This window comes from Mustela nivalis (assembly GCF_964662115.1).
Source record: "Mustela nivalis genome assembly, chromosome: 2".
Lineage (NCBI taxonomy): Eukaryota > Metazoa > Chordata > Mammalia > Carnivora > Mustelidae > Mustela > Mustela nivalis.
The window spans coordinates 40,702,478-40,717,655 of NC_139021.1; the positions used below are offsets into that span (position 1 = coordinate 40,702,478).

The 15,178-nt window shown below is 39.8% G+C and overlaps 1 protein-coding gene across 8 annotated transcripts in view; it reads right to left on the reverse strand.

Moving 5' to 3' along the window:
- ESRP1 (epithelial splicing regulatory protein 1) overlaps nucleotides 1–15,178 on the reverse strand; it is a 59,246-nt gene that overhangs the window by 26,022 nt on the left and 18,046 nt on the right. For 4 of the 8 annotated variants that reach the window (XM_082722816.1, XM_082722820.1, XM_082722818.1 and 1 more), the window contains exons 5-12: nucleotides 11,727–11,825; nucleotides 11,535–11,589; nucleotides 10,125–10,235; nucleotides 9,877–10,009; nucleotides 9,740–9,782; nucleotides 7,275–7,576; nucleotides 3,429–3,647; nucleotides 1,071–1,269 (exon numbers count right to left, since the gene is read on the reverse strand). In XM_082722816.1, the coding sequence (XP_082578942.1) occupies nucleotides 1,071–1,269; nucleotides 3,429–3,647; nucleotides 7,275–7,576; nucleotides 9,740–9,782; nucleotides 9,877–10,009; nucleotides 10,125–10,235; nucleotides 11,535–11,589; nucleotides 11,727–11,825 (1,161 nt within the window). The remainder of the gene's footprint in view (nucleotides 1–1,070; nucleotides 1,270–3,428; nucleotides 3,648–7,274; nucleotides 7,577–9,739; nucleotides 9,783–9,876; nucleotides 10,010–10,124; nucleotides 10,236–11,534; nucleotides 11,590–11,726; nucleotides 11,826–15,178) is intronic. The other 4 variants (XM_082722817.1, XM_082722821.1, XM_082722819.1 and 1 more) reach the window with 1 other exon arrangement.

The following is a 15,178-nucleotide window of genomic DNA, read 5'->3' on the forward strand; positions in this document are numbered from 1 at the left end:
ATCCTAAGTTTCCAGAACTTGACATTCATTAGTCATAAACTCTTAGATATTCACCAACAGCAAGCAGCAGATGAATGGAATTATTAGCATTTAGGAAGTCCAAGGGGGAAAAAAAAGGATTAAGCCCCACTGAATGTTCTATATGAAAAATACTTTATCAAATAGTTTTATTGCGATAGATCCCTCTTTACAGAAAGTGATGTCCTAACACACTCCATTTTATTGGGATCAAATACATAATCCAGTTAGCTTTCTCCATTATCTTTGGACTATATCCCAAGTGCTACATTCTTTAAACATACCCAGCATTGCTCCTAACAAGGTATGTCTTACTCAAAAGTGAATATTGTGTCAAAAAGATTGAAGTTTGAACATCAGATCCACAAATGTTCCTTAGTCACGAACCACAACATGGTGTCCAGACTAAAGGGCTTATTCCTCTCACACAGGATTCCAGATGGCTTGCACCCAGGTGCCAATGAGCAAGAGCATGGCTTGAAATTAAGCACTGATCCTGCGACCCAATGGAAACTTTGGCTAATTTATTTACGCATTTGTATTTTATTACTAACTAGCTCTTTCAAGATATCCTGGAGGACAAGAGACGTGCTCCCCAGATTGTCCTCTCCAAAGCAATACTTAATGCTCGAAAAATTAAAAATGCAAAATGGATAGCAAATCACCCTTCCAAAAAAAAAAAAGAAAAGAAAAGAAAAATGATCTAGCCATACTTATTTTACCTTTAAATGCGTATTAAAATATCTACATAGCCAGGTTGCCTCCCAGAGTCAGTGCTTATCTTGAGCACACTAAGCTTCAGAAATCAAGTGCTTATCACTGGAAAAGCAAGAATATAATTTGAAAGGAGGTATTCGTAGCATCTCTAATTATGGGTGTCCACAACCAAGGTCTTAAATGATTACCAGATACTACCGATTTCAGATGGGAAAGCCTTATATAACCCCTCACCTGCCTGAGAAAAGAACCAGGGGCACAGAAAGTTATGAAAGCAGCTTAAGCACCTACCAGCATACAGCGTAGAAGAGCGCCAAGACCCAAGAAAAACTTACATGGTAACTTACATGGCGGTGGGGATAAGCCATTTCGATTTAAAGTGCCCCCCATTAACACAAAGTTCATCTCCTCAGCTGAACACTGAAAGACTTCAACATATCTGTCCTTCATGGTTTTTTTATGACACTTCTGTGCAGCCATAAATGCTCTGTCCGCAGACTTCATCTGGATAAAGGCATCTCCTGATGGGCGGCCCTGAGCGTGTGGGGGAAGAATAAAAACAAAAGGAGACTGTCTCCTTCAACAAGGAAATGGTTGCTTACAAAACATGCAAAGTGACAATCACCCACAGTACAGACATTTTAGCCACAAAATCTGGGTGACAAGTGTAGTCTACGGAAATCTAACTTGCATTTTATCACCTTATCACCAGAACAGCCCACAAATCTCTGGAGAGAGTTTTGAGAGCTCATAGCTGAAAACAATCCTTTCTCATTTCCGCTAATTAGTATCAGATTTACAGGGTTTTGAAAGGGTCTCCTTAGAACTGGTTTCAAAGTATAGGACTATAGATTGGGTTTTGACTTTCTGAAAAATCCAATTAAATTTTATTTGATTGACAAGTAGGAACACCAGGTTAAGAGTTTTATGTATGCTCCTACATGAAGCTGAATACACCAGTGTTCTGTGTTGGCTCTCAGCTGTCCGTCACTGACCTGCAAGATCCCTTTCCCTTCTCCCTGAAGCCTAGGTTGGGATGTGGGTATAGGAACAGAGAAGGGGGAGAAGGAAATGGGAACTGCAAAGCACAGGGAAGGTAGGTGAAAGCTGTATCATCAGCCTTGCTTAGGAGTCTTCCTCTCACCTCTTCCCTGGCACCTCCACCTTAAACCTTAGCCAGACAGGTGTTTTTAGACATTTCCTCTATTACTAACTGCTTGCTAAAAATCCTGTTTAAAACCAAGCTGACCTCTATTTCACAGAATCAGAACATGTTGGTTTTCTTTAACATGGATATTTTATGGGGGAGAAAAAGACATCATCAGCTTTTAAGACTCCCTTCCTTTTCTTATGGATTTCTTTAAAAGTCTCTAAGGGACTATTTTGTGCAAATTATAACCATGCAAGTTACCATAAGAGTTACCATACCAGGGAAATCAGGGATACCAGGGAAACCCAATCCAAGATGGAAACCTAACATCTTCAAGGTAGCTAAAAGCTCGGCCATCATTCGAGAAGCATTTCTCCCAAATGCAATCACAACAGGTCATGTGGGTCAATAACAGGCAAATATGTCCACTGTGGTTAATCAAAGAACAAAAATAGCCCCTAGATTATTAGAAATGGTGCTCAAAGAGAAACCAAACAATTTCCTGGCAATGCTGAATTGTAGGGAAGTTTTATTCAAAAGGACTCCCACCAGTGAAGCATGCTGAGAGGGTACATAGATTAAAAGTTGCAGAGTTTAATACTGACGCAAGAGTTAGAACTAGCATGTGCTGGTGTGGAAAACCAAGCCAGGGACTCAGCAGGTTTGTTGGTTCCTCATACCAGGACTAGGAATTTAGAAAAATGTTGGTGTTTCCAGTACACGCCTATATCCAACCCATAATGCTCAGAGAACACTTTTAAAAACCAATGCAGCCTTGCTTTTAAGAGTTCCAAAATTTTAATGGGACTCCCTGTGGTTTACAGGTTTTTAAAAATTCTTCTCCGCTCACCACAGCATACAATGCTGGTGACTTATTTAGCAAGTAATAGGATTGATTTCATTTAACCAAAAATCAGGAGACACCAAGATAGAACTACTTTTTATATGCCTAGAATATATACTTGTGTACCATTAGAATTCGGTTATCCTTTGATGGAGGCTTCCCAACAATTCATTAACACGTTCGAGCGCCTGTTATGATCACCTCATTTCAGGTGGCACAGATACAAATCCTTATTAAGTCTGTACTCTACTAAATATCACGAAATGTCATATATATAAAATAAGCAAGTTCTAACCAATCTATAAGTAAAAAAGACTCTGAAGCACAGACACGCTCTTTGGTTTATATATGGTCTAAAATCACTTTCAAGCTACAATAGCGAAGCTCAGTGGGTGCGATAGTAAAAATGTCGTATTAGACAGATAATGTGTTTGCATCGTTCCTGAGAGTACGGATAACCTGGTGGATACAAGTGATGGTGCAATCAGAGCTGAATTTAAATTACCATGCCGATGATAGCACTCTTTTCTTTCAGCATTCATCTGAAAGACCTCAGGCATCTACGGTTAAAGCTTTCCTTAAAGGCTTAGGATACCACTGACTGAACACCTGTACATTTTTTTTTCTCTTTTTTAAACTGGAAGAGGACCTTTGCCCCTCAGAACAAGCAAATCAGTTTTCTAGTAAGTTGCTCCTTACCTGGTGATTCAATACCATGTGAACCCCATGAGTTCGAATATCTGTGGAAAACTCCCCCAGAAAGTCCAGGATGTCCTCAATTGTGGCCGCATAGGGAAGACCTCGAAGGCGTATACAGTCTCTAACATTTGTAGGGGGCACAAATTGCTGAGGTAGTACTGGAATCATGGGAGGGGTTGGAAGTGGAATAAGAGGGGCCGAGGAGAACCGATTCAGCACCTGTACTCAAAGCAAAAGAGAAGTGATTTAGAGCCCTGCTCCTCCAATGCAATCTGCAAACCAGAACACAGCACTGTGGAGTTTGTTAGACATGCAGTGTCTCAGTTCTGTCCCAGACCTAGGAAACATGAACCTGCATTTTAACAAGAGCCCCAGGTAATTCATAAGCATATTCAAGTTTGAGACGCTCCTATGGGGAAAGGGTTTCCTACTGTTCAGCGGAGGAAGCAGGAGACATCCCCCCTCCCCCCGACTTTTGCCACACACAATACAATGAGCTCTGATCAAGGACTGGTCTACTGGACAAGCATCTCACGGTCTCAGGACAAATACTCCATCCTGAGAAGTATGCTGCTTGGGTAACCCTCCGGATATATGGCTAAATGTGAACTTTTGTAGCAATCTATTAGATTTCATCTCATGAAGCACGGTGTTCCCCTTAATATTGTTATCACATTCTACCTCCAAACCCAAGCAAGAGAATGACACCGTAAAGGAACCACAGGTCAAACAGTGACTCTGGATTATACTAGAATACAATGCTACATTTATAACAATGTATAAAGCCCAAGACTGAATGGTTGGTAATGTAAGAATGAAAAAAACTATTTGGTGACCACAGAATAATCAGTCTTGATGTGAATTTGAGATAGTGGAAAGACAGTCAAGTTGCTCTTTTTTAAATTTTTTTTTTAAAAAGTCCTGGAGGGTGCCTGGGTGGCTCAGTGGGTTGGGCCGCTGCCTTTGGCTCAGGTCGTGATCTCGGGGTCCTGGGATTGAGTCCCGTATCGGGCTCTCTGCTTGGCAGAGAGTCTGCTTCCTCCTCCTCTCTCTCTGCCTGCCTCTCTGCCTACTTGTGATCTCTGTCAAATAAATAATAAAAGCTTTAAAAATAAATAAATAAAAAATTAAAAAGTCCTGGAATTCCACTATCTTGAAAATGAATGAGAGGCTCGGTATACTTCAGAGAAAGGATTACTCCCAGGCAAAACTCTATTATAAAGTTCTGGTCTATTTTTATAAAAAATAAAAAATTGAAAAAATTATAAAGGGGCACCTGGGTGGCTCAACTGGTCAAGTGTCTGCCTTTGGCTCAGGTCATGGGATTGAGCCCTACATGGGGTTGTAAGGGAGGGTTCTCCTTCTCCCTCTTCCTTTGCCCCCAAACCCCGCCCTCATTCTTTCTCTCAAATAAGTAAATCTTTAAAAAATACATATAAGGTTCTTGTTTACTCTTGCCTTAGCTTAGAACATACTTACCAGTTTATACTACTAGGAGGTCCTTGTGCAAACAGCATATATGACAACCCTGTTTTCTGAACTTACTTCTGTAACCTTCATCATGCCATAAACTGAAAATACAGAATCAAAACCCTCCCCCAAAATGCCCTAATTTCCTCACTCCCACCCTGTTCAGTTGTTAAGAGGTAACTGAAATCAAAGAACAAATACAACACAGCCAAAGAAACCTAAGAGACAGCAGGATTTTTTAAAATTATATAAACAGCACAAACATTATGGAATGAACATGAATGCAAAATAAGTGTTGCTGTAGACAAACAGCACAGAAATGGTCGAGCACCTTCCGATACCTGCCAAATAGGAGATGAGCAGGGAGTTACTGAATGAAATGATTATTAGGAATGAAAAGATGATAGTGCAGAGCATGTGATTCAGCATTTTCTTTTAAAGATTTTATTTATTTATTTGACAAAGATCACAGGTAGGCAAAGAGGCAGGCAGAGAGAGGGGGAAGCAGGCTCCCTGAGCAGAGAGCCCCATGTGTGGCTTGATCCCAGAACCCTGGGATCATGACCTGAGCTGAAGGCAGAGACTTTAACCCACTGAGCCACCCAGGCGCCCCTGATTCAGCATTTCTTAAATAAATCAGTAGGATGGGGGCTGGAACGGGAGTTCATCTATCACCCAAACCTCACTGCGGTGAAGTCACATAGCGGCAGCATACCCTATACCTAAACCAAATCAAAACACAGTAGCCAAGGCCCTGAAGTAGTCTCTTCTAGGCCAAGTTTCCATAAAACTGTTCTTCCAGTTAAAGATCTAAGATTTTATTTTCCCCTCCTCTGGTTTGGCACTGATGTGTTTAATGTTTGAAGCCTCAAGCATGTTTAGCATATTTTAGAAATTCAGAATTTATATACTCATTTTTTAAAAAGATTTTATTTATTTCAGAGAGAAATAGTAAGAGAGAAAGCATGAGAGGGGAGAAGGTCAGAGGGAGAAGCAGACTCCCCACTGAGCAGGGAACCTGATGTGGGACTCTATCCCGGGACTCCAGGATCATGACCTGAGCTGAAGGCAGTTGTCCAACCAACTCAGCCACCCAGGTACCTATATGATACTCCTTTTCAACAAGGTACACAATTGTTTAAATTCTAAGGATGTTCACAGTTTAGGGTTCACAGTTTAGTACATCAGGATGCAGAACTAGCTTAAAATATCATGTATGTTTATTCAAGATATAAAAATCATGTCAGTATCCTACCAGGTGAGAGGTTCTTTTCAACTCTGAGCAATAGTTTCAAATCACAATACACAATGGACTTTGCAGAAAGAAGCTAGACAAAATCATTTTATGAACTCATAGGAATGATAGTCAAGTCAGTGTCCTAAACTACTTTAAAAAAATGGAATGTATCATTAAAGTTGCTCTATTCTACTAGGGGACCCAAACAGATTAAGTTGGAAGAGCCACATGTGAAGCAGACTGCATGATTTCAGATACAAAAGAAAAATGTAGACCCTTAAAGACCCTTCAGCTGGTAAGTCAAGAATAGCCAAAAGGTTTGAAACCCTACAGATGGCTTCATGTCTGGATCATTTTGGGCCAACTGATTGTCCAGCTGTGCCTCAAAAACATTTTTGAATTCTGGGAGAGTAACAGGACAAAAGGACACCTTATACCATTACCAGCAGTATAGAACTGATCAGGCCTTTTGGGATATTGGTAAAATATAAAAAACCTTGGGGCATCTGGATGGCTCAGTGGGTTAAAGCCTCTGCCTTCACTCAGGTCATGATCCCAGGATCCTGGGATCCAGCTCCACATGGGGCTTTCCACTCAGCACGGAGCCTGCTTCCTCCTCTCTCTGACTGCCTCTCTGCCTACTTGTAATCTCTGTCTATCAAATAAATAAATAAAATCTTTAAAAAAACAAAAAAAAAACAAAAAAAAAAAAACCAACCTTAAAAGCTCACTCCATCCAGTTCTAAAGACTCAATCAGAAATTGAGAGTTTCATAAGCATGTTTATCTAGAAATTTCTTATAGATGAAAAAAGGCCAATTTAAATGTGTAATAGAATTTCGCAGTAAATTATGTACGTAACATTAAAAATGAAATTTTTTAGACATGGTTAAACTTGCAAGATACATAGTTTTAAAAAATATATAAAACGTATCTATAGTAACAGTCTAATTACATAAAAACACATTTTCTCTGGATGCATAGAAAATAACAGTGGCTATCTTCTAATCACAGAATGAAATTTTTTAAAATGCACCTATACTTTCTGTATTCTTTAAGTTTTAACACAATAATGTAGAGTTGTTCCTGGAAATAAATAGAAAATCACCCAGAGCCACCAAAATGGGCTTAAAAACCAACCTGCTGTACTTCAGCTGCTGTGCTCCTGAAGAGTTCAATGTATCTTTTACCCAACAAGTCTTTATGCTTCCTCAATGCATTCTGTGCATATTCTTCACAGGCAAAGAGGACAAAAGCATCCCCTGTTGGCCTACCATCTGGGTAGGTAACAAAGAGGATGCCTTCCTTCCCCCCAGTGATGGGGCAATGCTGTCCAAAGAAGGCCACCACTTCATCTGCTGTGGCTGTGAAAGGGAGCCCCCGCATGCGGACAATGACTTGATTTTCCTTGGAGAGAAATTGGGCTACCTCATTGGATGTACCTAGAGAACACAAATACCAGGAAGCATGGGAAGAAATGGTTAAGACATCGACTTCACCCAGCTTAAAATGGTAAAATTCTTGGCAATGTCTTGTGTTTATCATTAAAACTCATTCTCCCACTGAATTCTTGACAACATTCCAGGAATCGGATTTCTCTCCCCACAAATTCAAACCCTGAGCCCCCACAATTTCATAAAACACCTAACTTGGGAAGGTGGCCAGACAATCAAATCATGGACCAATCACTGTACTCTTCTCATGGAGAGGCAGTAAATCATCATGCTAGGTAAGAGCACAGGTCAAAAACCTAGAATGCCTGGGTCCAATCTTGACTTTGCCATTTACTAGGCTATGACTTTAATCAAGTTTAACCTCTATTATTTTAGTGTCTTCATCTGTAAAATGGGAGTAAAACTACCTACCTCATAGACTTATGATAATAAGTCTACACACAAAGCACTCACTTTGGCAATTTATTATTTTCCTGATTACTTTTTATTAAGAAAGTTTCAAATGTAAGAGGAGTATATTGAACACAGCAGCCAGTTTTGAGATTTATTACCATTCTATCATCAAGCTTTTTGTATAATATTGCCATGTAGCAAATATTTAGAAGCATATCCTTCAAGCTCATATACTCAACATTTTATTATTTTTAAGTAGCTCTATCGCTAACATGGGGCTTGAACTCACAAACCCTAGATCAAGAGTTGCATGTTTTACCTACTGAGCCAGCCAGATGCCCCCGTAACATTTTCCTTCAAGAAGCAAACTCTCATACTACCCACATACTATGAGATCCCAGGATTAATGCAGGAGTTAACTTTGCCATCTATCATGGAACCTCAGAACCATAGCAACTCCAAATATATTTCATCCCCAAACAATATCAAACATCACTTTATGATTTTGGAAGCAATCTTGAAGCTGTACAAATTTGGAAGCCTTCATATCTAACGAATTAAGTGTCAAAACGGAAATATACCAGCAAATTGTGCAAACAAGATGTTTTTGTTACAAGTTCAACAGTTCCAGGGATTTTAACCTGGGCTATGTATTACCAAGATACAAATGTTCTCTACAGTTAAGGTGAAAGTCACCCTAGCATATATTTGGCAACAGAGTATTTTCAAAAGTCTCTTAAAAGGTCTACCTGCATTCTTAGATTTAGCTATCCGAATTTTATAGTTATCCTAATGAGTGGCACTTACAGAGATACAAGAATATTCACTGAAACATATTTAGGGTGAAAAATTGGAAATGAGTTATAAATGTCCAGCAGGGTGTTTAAAATATGTATGATACATAATACTGTATATTAATTAACATTTAGGAAAATTTGGTTACATGGGAAAATATTCACAGTATACTAAAAGGAGATAGTTATAAAGCTGTGTAACAGCAATAGAAACTTACAAGATAGTTTTATGTATAGAAAAAAAAACCTTTCAAACCATAATCAACATTTATTATGCATCTGTTCCTTATAGGTTTTAAAGTAACAAATCACTCAATATTGAGATAAAAACAGTATCTGGTCCCATTTTTTTTCTGACCTTATTACTGCAAACAGTATGTACTCAAACATGTTAGAGCCAGAAAACTACTGTGTTCCTGGCCATTGAAGGAGGAGTTACAGAAGCTTGAGAGCAAACCTACAAGCACATAGCCAACAATTCCAGGTACTCTGGTGTGGCTGTTTGAAAGTAGTTTTCAGGGCGCCTGGGTGGCTCAGTGGGTTAAACCGCTGCCTTCGGCTCGGGTCATGATCTCAGGGTCCTGGGATCGAGGCCCGCATCGGGCTCTCTGCTCAGCAGGGAGCCCCCTCTCTCTCTCTCTCTCTGCCTGCCTCTCCATCTACTTGTGATTTCTCTCTGTCAAGTATATAAATAAAATCTTAAAAAAAAAAAAAAAAAGTAGTTTTCAGACTAACTTCTTTCAAGAACTACTCTCTCCCACTGTACATGACTTTAAAGGACCCTTTCACCTTTGTATGGTTTCATATATATGTATATGTGTATGTGTGTGTGTGTTTAATTAAAAAAAGTCAACTCCTATGTTTCTTTAGGTAATAAAAACTATTCATACCCCACTTATCTACCCTGGTTATATAAATACATTTCAGATTCTTCTTATAGATGTATTATATAAAAAGCACTCACCACCAGCAATTTTAAGAAAATCTTCACCTGTTGCTTTGTAAACCTAAAAAAAGAAAGAAAAAGTAAGTACAGGTTCTGAGCCTTCCAACATGAATACTAATTCAAGATGTCAAGGATCTCAAGTTGTGAGGACATACCTCTATGTACCGGGTCCCCATGTGATGTTTGTGCCTCTGTAATGCTAGATCCCTGTGTTCCTCGCTTACAAACCTAACCAGAGCTTCTCCATTCCTTCGACCCTGGGCATTCAGACAAAGTGCTGCACCTCCCCTTTGAAAAGGACAGATAGCAGTGGGGGGGAAAAAAGGCACAGTGAGGAAAAATGATAGGACACCCATTATCTCTTTGGGATTACTAAGTAAAATAGAGATTAAAGAAAACCAACTTGGCAATGTTGAGTCCTTTGAAGAATCTTGCAATATCTTGATCTGAAGACTGCCATGGTAAACCCCGCGCACGGACTATGGTGTTGTCATCAATAAGCTCCATCTTGCTGCTGTGGGTCAAGCAAAAAAAACTTCATGTTGCCTAATTAGCTCTAGAGGATCTGACCTATTCCAAGTTACCACTTTCCTAGTTACATATAAGGTATTATTTGGTATCCAGACAGACTTGTAATACTGCCTGATTTATTTCATAACCTCAAAGATTACCTAGGCACAGTTCAAATTATTCTTTAGCTAGTTCACTATAGAAAGCCAAGCTGAGGTCACTCAGCAAACCATCCATCAGCTGAGCTGCTGCCTGCTGGGCATACACGCAAAAGGACCCATTCAGCTCATAGGAAGCAAAGTTCTCCCAATACCCTGAAGGCCAGTAAATTCCCCCAGAACTAAGAAGGAGAGGTTTATATTTACTCTCAGATCCGGCCAGTATTACCAGTGGAGCTGAAATCCAGTTTGACAGCAAAACTTAAGATATGCATAAAGCTGGCAATTAACCCACGTCAGGAATATATACATGCAGTCAGAACTCTGCCATTAAAATATCTCCCCCATCAAACAGGGGAGCCATCACAGAGTGTTTATGGAAATGCACAGGAGTTCCCACACCTTAATGAGTCACTTGCAAATCACCTAGTATATATTTTGACGTCATTATACATTTATATGTATATAAATATTATTTATATAATATTTATATGTATTTATATAACATACTGTTTAATATTTAATATTATATATTTTGATGTTCTGTTCCTCCCTTCTTATTTCCAGAAGTCCTAGGACACTTCCTAAATGAATCACTTTCTCCCCAACTAAACAGATCCAAAGTCTCTCTATGGGCAATGAAGTCAGAAGTTTCTGCTCACTTCAGGCACCAGGCAGTCTCAGGAATTCACTGCAGTGATTACAAGCAAACAGGTCTGCCTGTGATCACAGAGATACCACCATTTCATACTTCTTACCACTTATTTCCTTTGCTTTAAAGTAGAAGCTGATAGAACATACTTTAAATTATCTCAGTAAAAATCTTGTGAACTCTTAAAGCCTATGATTCTTCCTTTGTAAGTTTTCCTGTGAGAGGATGAATAGTTCAGAGAGGCAAAAAGAAGCACAGACAGGATACCTAAGCGTCACAGTGACTGAAGTTGCAAGTATTAAGTTTCATTAAGTTTAACCCCCAACGTCTAAGCTCACTTTAAGATATAACCTTCTTTTATAAATAACCTAATATTTAAAAAATGGATAGCCAAAAGGTTTAGTGAAGTTACTGAAACACAAAGGGTGTTAAGTATCACAATATGAATAAAACATATCAAAAGACTCAAATGGAATACCACTCTATGACTTACCAAGTGCCACTTTCAAATTTGTAATTTACTCTCTCTGGATCTGAAAACCTGTGATCTAAAAATAAGAACACAGAAGTCATCATTTTAGCTATTAGGGAGAGAAAGCTATGGGAGGACATTCAAAAGTGTGTAAGAGGTAAACACGGCAAGACCAAATTCTAGGTCCACAACTGTTACCACAGCAATACTTACTATAAGGCTCAGAAATCATTGCTAGAATTATATTCCCCATATCTTCAACTTGAGAGGCTCCATACCGGGAGACTGAACCAGTCTTCTCAAAGTTTAAGCCTGGGATATTAAGTTAAGGAAACACTTTTTTTTTTTTTTAAAGATTTTTTTATTTATTCCTTTGACAGAGACATATCAGAAGTAGGCAGAGAGGAAGGCAAAGAGAGGAGGAAGCAGGCTCCCTGCTGAGCAGAGAGCCGGATGTGGGACACCATCCCAGAACCCTGAGATCATGACCCGAGCTGAAGGCAGAGGCTTTAACCCACTGAGCCACCGAGGCGCCCCTTAAGGAAACACTTTGAGGAAGTAAAATGAGGTGCTTCTAGCCCAAGATTAAACTCCCACAGAGCCAAAAAGCCAGGTAAAATGCATCTAAGGTTGCAAATTATTTGAAATCACAGAATAGTTGCTTCCTGTCACTCTGGACTTCACCCATACTTCCTGGAGTCTCTAATTACCCTCTTGGGTAAATATATAGTAAAATGTCCCAAACAATCCTGTCCTGAGGCACTACCAGTAATAAAATTTATTGAGTAGTAGCAAATGCATGAATACTAAACACTTTCATTTAGTGTCAAACCATGAAGTATAAACCAGAATTAGTGAATTCCTTCACCCCATTACCTTTACAGCATATGCAAGGCAATGAATATGGGGACTGAAAGACATATAGTCAAGACCATGAGGTATCTATCAAATGGCTTTTTTAGGCTGTTTGAAAAAGACACTTCATATTACCGATAACACTATTTCTACGATGCCACTTTTAAGGGGAACTTCCCTACTAGGAGATTTTTGGAGACCCTGTAGTATAGCTGTCTTAGATGTCAGCAAATGCTTGTCCTTTTAGAGTCAATTTGTAGAAACAATTCAAATGCTCAGAGCTAACAATGGCCAATGTGACTCTGGATCAAGTGAATACATGCTTTAGGTAAGCCAGGAAACAGGGCTTTTAAGAAATAGTGCCTTATGGGGTACCTGTGTGGCTCAGTGGGCTAAAGCCTCTGCCTTCAGCTCAGGTCATGATCCCAGGGTCCTGGGATCAAGCCCCACATCAGGCTCTCTGGTCAGCGGGGAGCCTGCTTCCCCTCATCTCTCTCTCTCTGCCTGCCTCTCTGCCTACTTGTGATCTCTCTGTCAAATAAATAAATAAAATCTTAAAAAAAAAAGAAAAAAAGAAACAGTGCCTTAAACTATGATACAGGGTGAGAGCAGAAAAGATTTCCATCAAGTTTTACAGACTTACCATCTTTTTTTATTTTTTAAGATTTTATTTATTTATTTGACAGACAGAAATCACAAAGAAGCAGAAAGGCAGGCAGAGAGAGAGAGGAGGAAGTAGGCGCCCTGCGAGCAGAATGCCCCGATATGGGGCTCGATCCCAGGACCTTGGGATCATGACCTAAGCTGAAGGCAAAGGCTTTAACCCATTGAGCCACTCAGGCACCCCATTTACTATCTTTCTAAAATAAACTTATCTTTGTCAAGAAGTTAACAGCTACTACAATGGTTAATTCTGTTATTTTTAAGTTTCAATACTATAGTCACACTAGGTATTATGTATAAATTTGCAGATTTCATAATGCAGTGTGATGCGTATAATAGATAACACTACACTACTCTGTCTTTTCTGGAGCTTAAAACGAAAACAGCCATCTGGTGGGTGGTTATTAGAATGTTTGCCTTTAGTTTTCTAACTGGTATTTTGTAATAAGGGTGAAAAAGACAGACATTAAGTTCAAGGCACTACTTCACCGCAATCAAAGAGGATACAATGTTAAAACAGTTCAGAGAGCTTGGTCTACAAAGCATCAAAACCAATAATCTGGGGCACCTGGGTGGCTCAGTGGGTTAAAGCCTCTGCCTTCGGCTCAGGTCATGATCCCAGGGTGTTGGGATCGAGCCCCACATCGGGCTCTCTGCTCTGTGGATAGCCTGCTTCCTCCTCTCTCTCTGCCTGCCTCTCTACTTGTGATCTCTCTCTCTGTCAAATAAATAAAATCTTTAAAACAAAAACCAATAATCTGAAGAGCTAATTCAATGAGCAATAACCTTCTCCATTCAATCCAAAATCCTTTTGCATTTCATTCCTACACACCCTCTCCTTCCCGTTCTTTCTCCATAAGGAGCTACTGTTTTTCACTATGCTGGACAATTTCACTTCCTTCACTTCCTGCTGTCCCTCACCCAGCTACATTTCTCAGCCCTTTAAACATACCACATGTAAAAATGCAGCCATATGTTTCTTGGCAAATTACTCAACCCCACTGAACTTCAGCTTATCTGAAAAGCCAAAGCTGTGATAATCTCTGCCTCCCTGGGCATTTTTGTGAAGATTAAAGGAGATAAAACAAGTCCAGGGCACAAAGCAGGCATTATAAAAAGTGATGTCCTCCCCTTCTTCCTAGAGCCCTGGGGTGGCCAACTTTCATAACCCATGATAATCACTTTGAGGGTCATTCACCATATGCTAATTTGTATACTAACAGGATAATAATCAAACTGAAATGACAGATAATTTCTGCACTTCCCCACCCCCCAGTCCAACCCTTTACATCATCTAGTGATGAAATAAATGCCCTGCCCACTAAGAGATTAGAGAAACAGTCCCAGGAGATGCTCAAGCAACAAGAGCAATGATTATTGGGGGGCATTGCTGGCTCAGTCAGTAGAGCATGTGACTCGATCTCAGGGTTATAAATTCAAGTCTTACAGTGGGTGTAGAGATTACTCAAAAATAGTCTTAGGGATGCCTGGGTGGCTCAGTCAGTTAAGTGTCTGCCTTCAGGTCATGATCCCAGTGTCCTGGGATGGAGCCCCGCATCAATCTCAAAAAAAAAAGTCTTTAAAAAAGATAAATAAAATGAAATGATTATCCATGGAAAGTACACAATAAAGTATTATATTAATTGAGTGGGTTTTTTTTAATCTTTTTTTTTTTTAAGATTTTATTTATTTATTTGACAGAGATCACAAGTAGGCAGAGAGGCAGGCAGAGAGAGAGAAAGGGAAGCAGGCTCCCTGCCCGGCAGAGAGTGTCCTCAGCAGCCTCGAGGCTTGATCCCAGGACTCTGGGATCATGACCTGAGCTGAAGGCAGAGACTTTAACCCACTGCGCCACCCAGGCGCCCCTCGAGTGTTGTTTTCAAGGAATATGATGACAGGACAGAAAAACAAGAGTCAAATGATGAAAATACTTTGGGAAGACAACTGCCCTAAATTTCCTGGGAAGGCAGGGGTGGAGGTGGAAGGACTTTAAGAATCCTTACAGAACTAAGAAGGATTAGCTATGACTAGCCATAGTTGATCACACAAATTGCCAGTAAACAGTCCTCTGGAACGCTGCAATTCTAGTAACGCTTTTAGCCTTGTCAGGGGCTAGGTGCAATGGAGTCAAGAGAAAGGCATTAAGA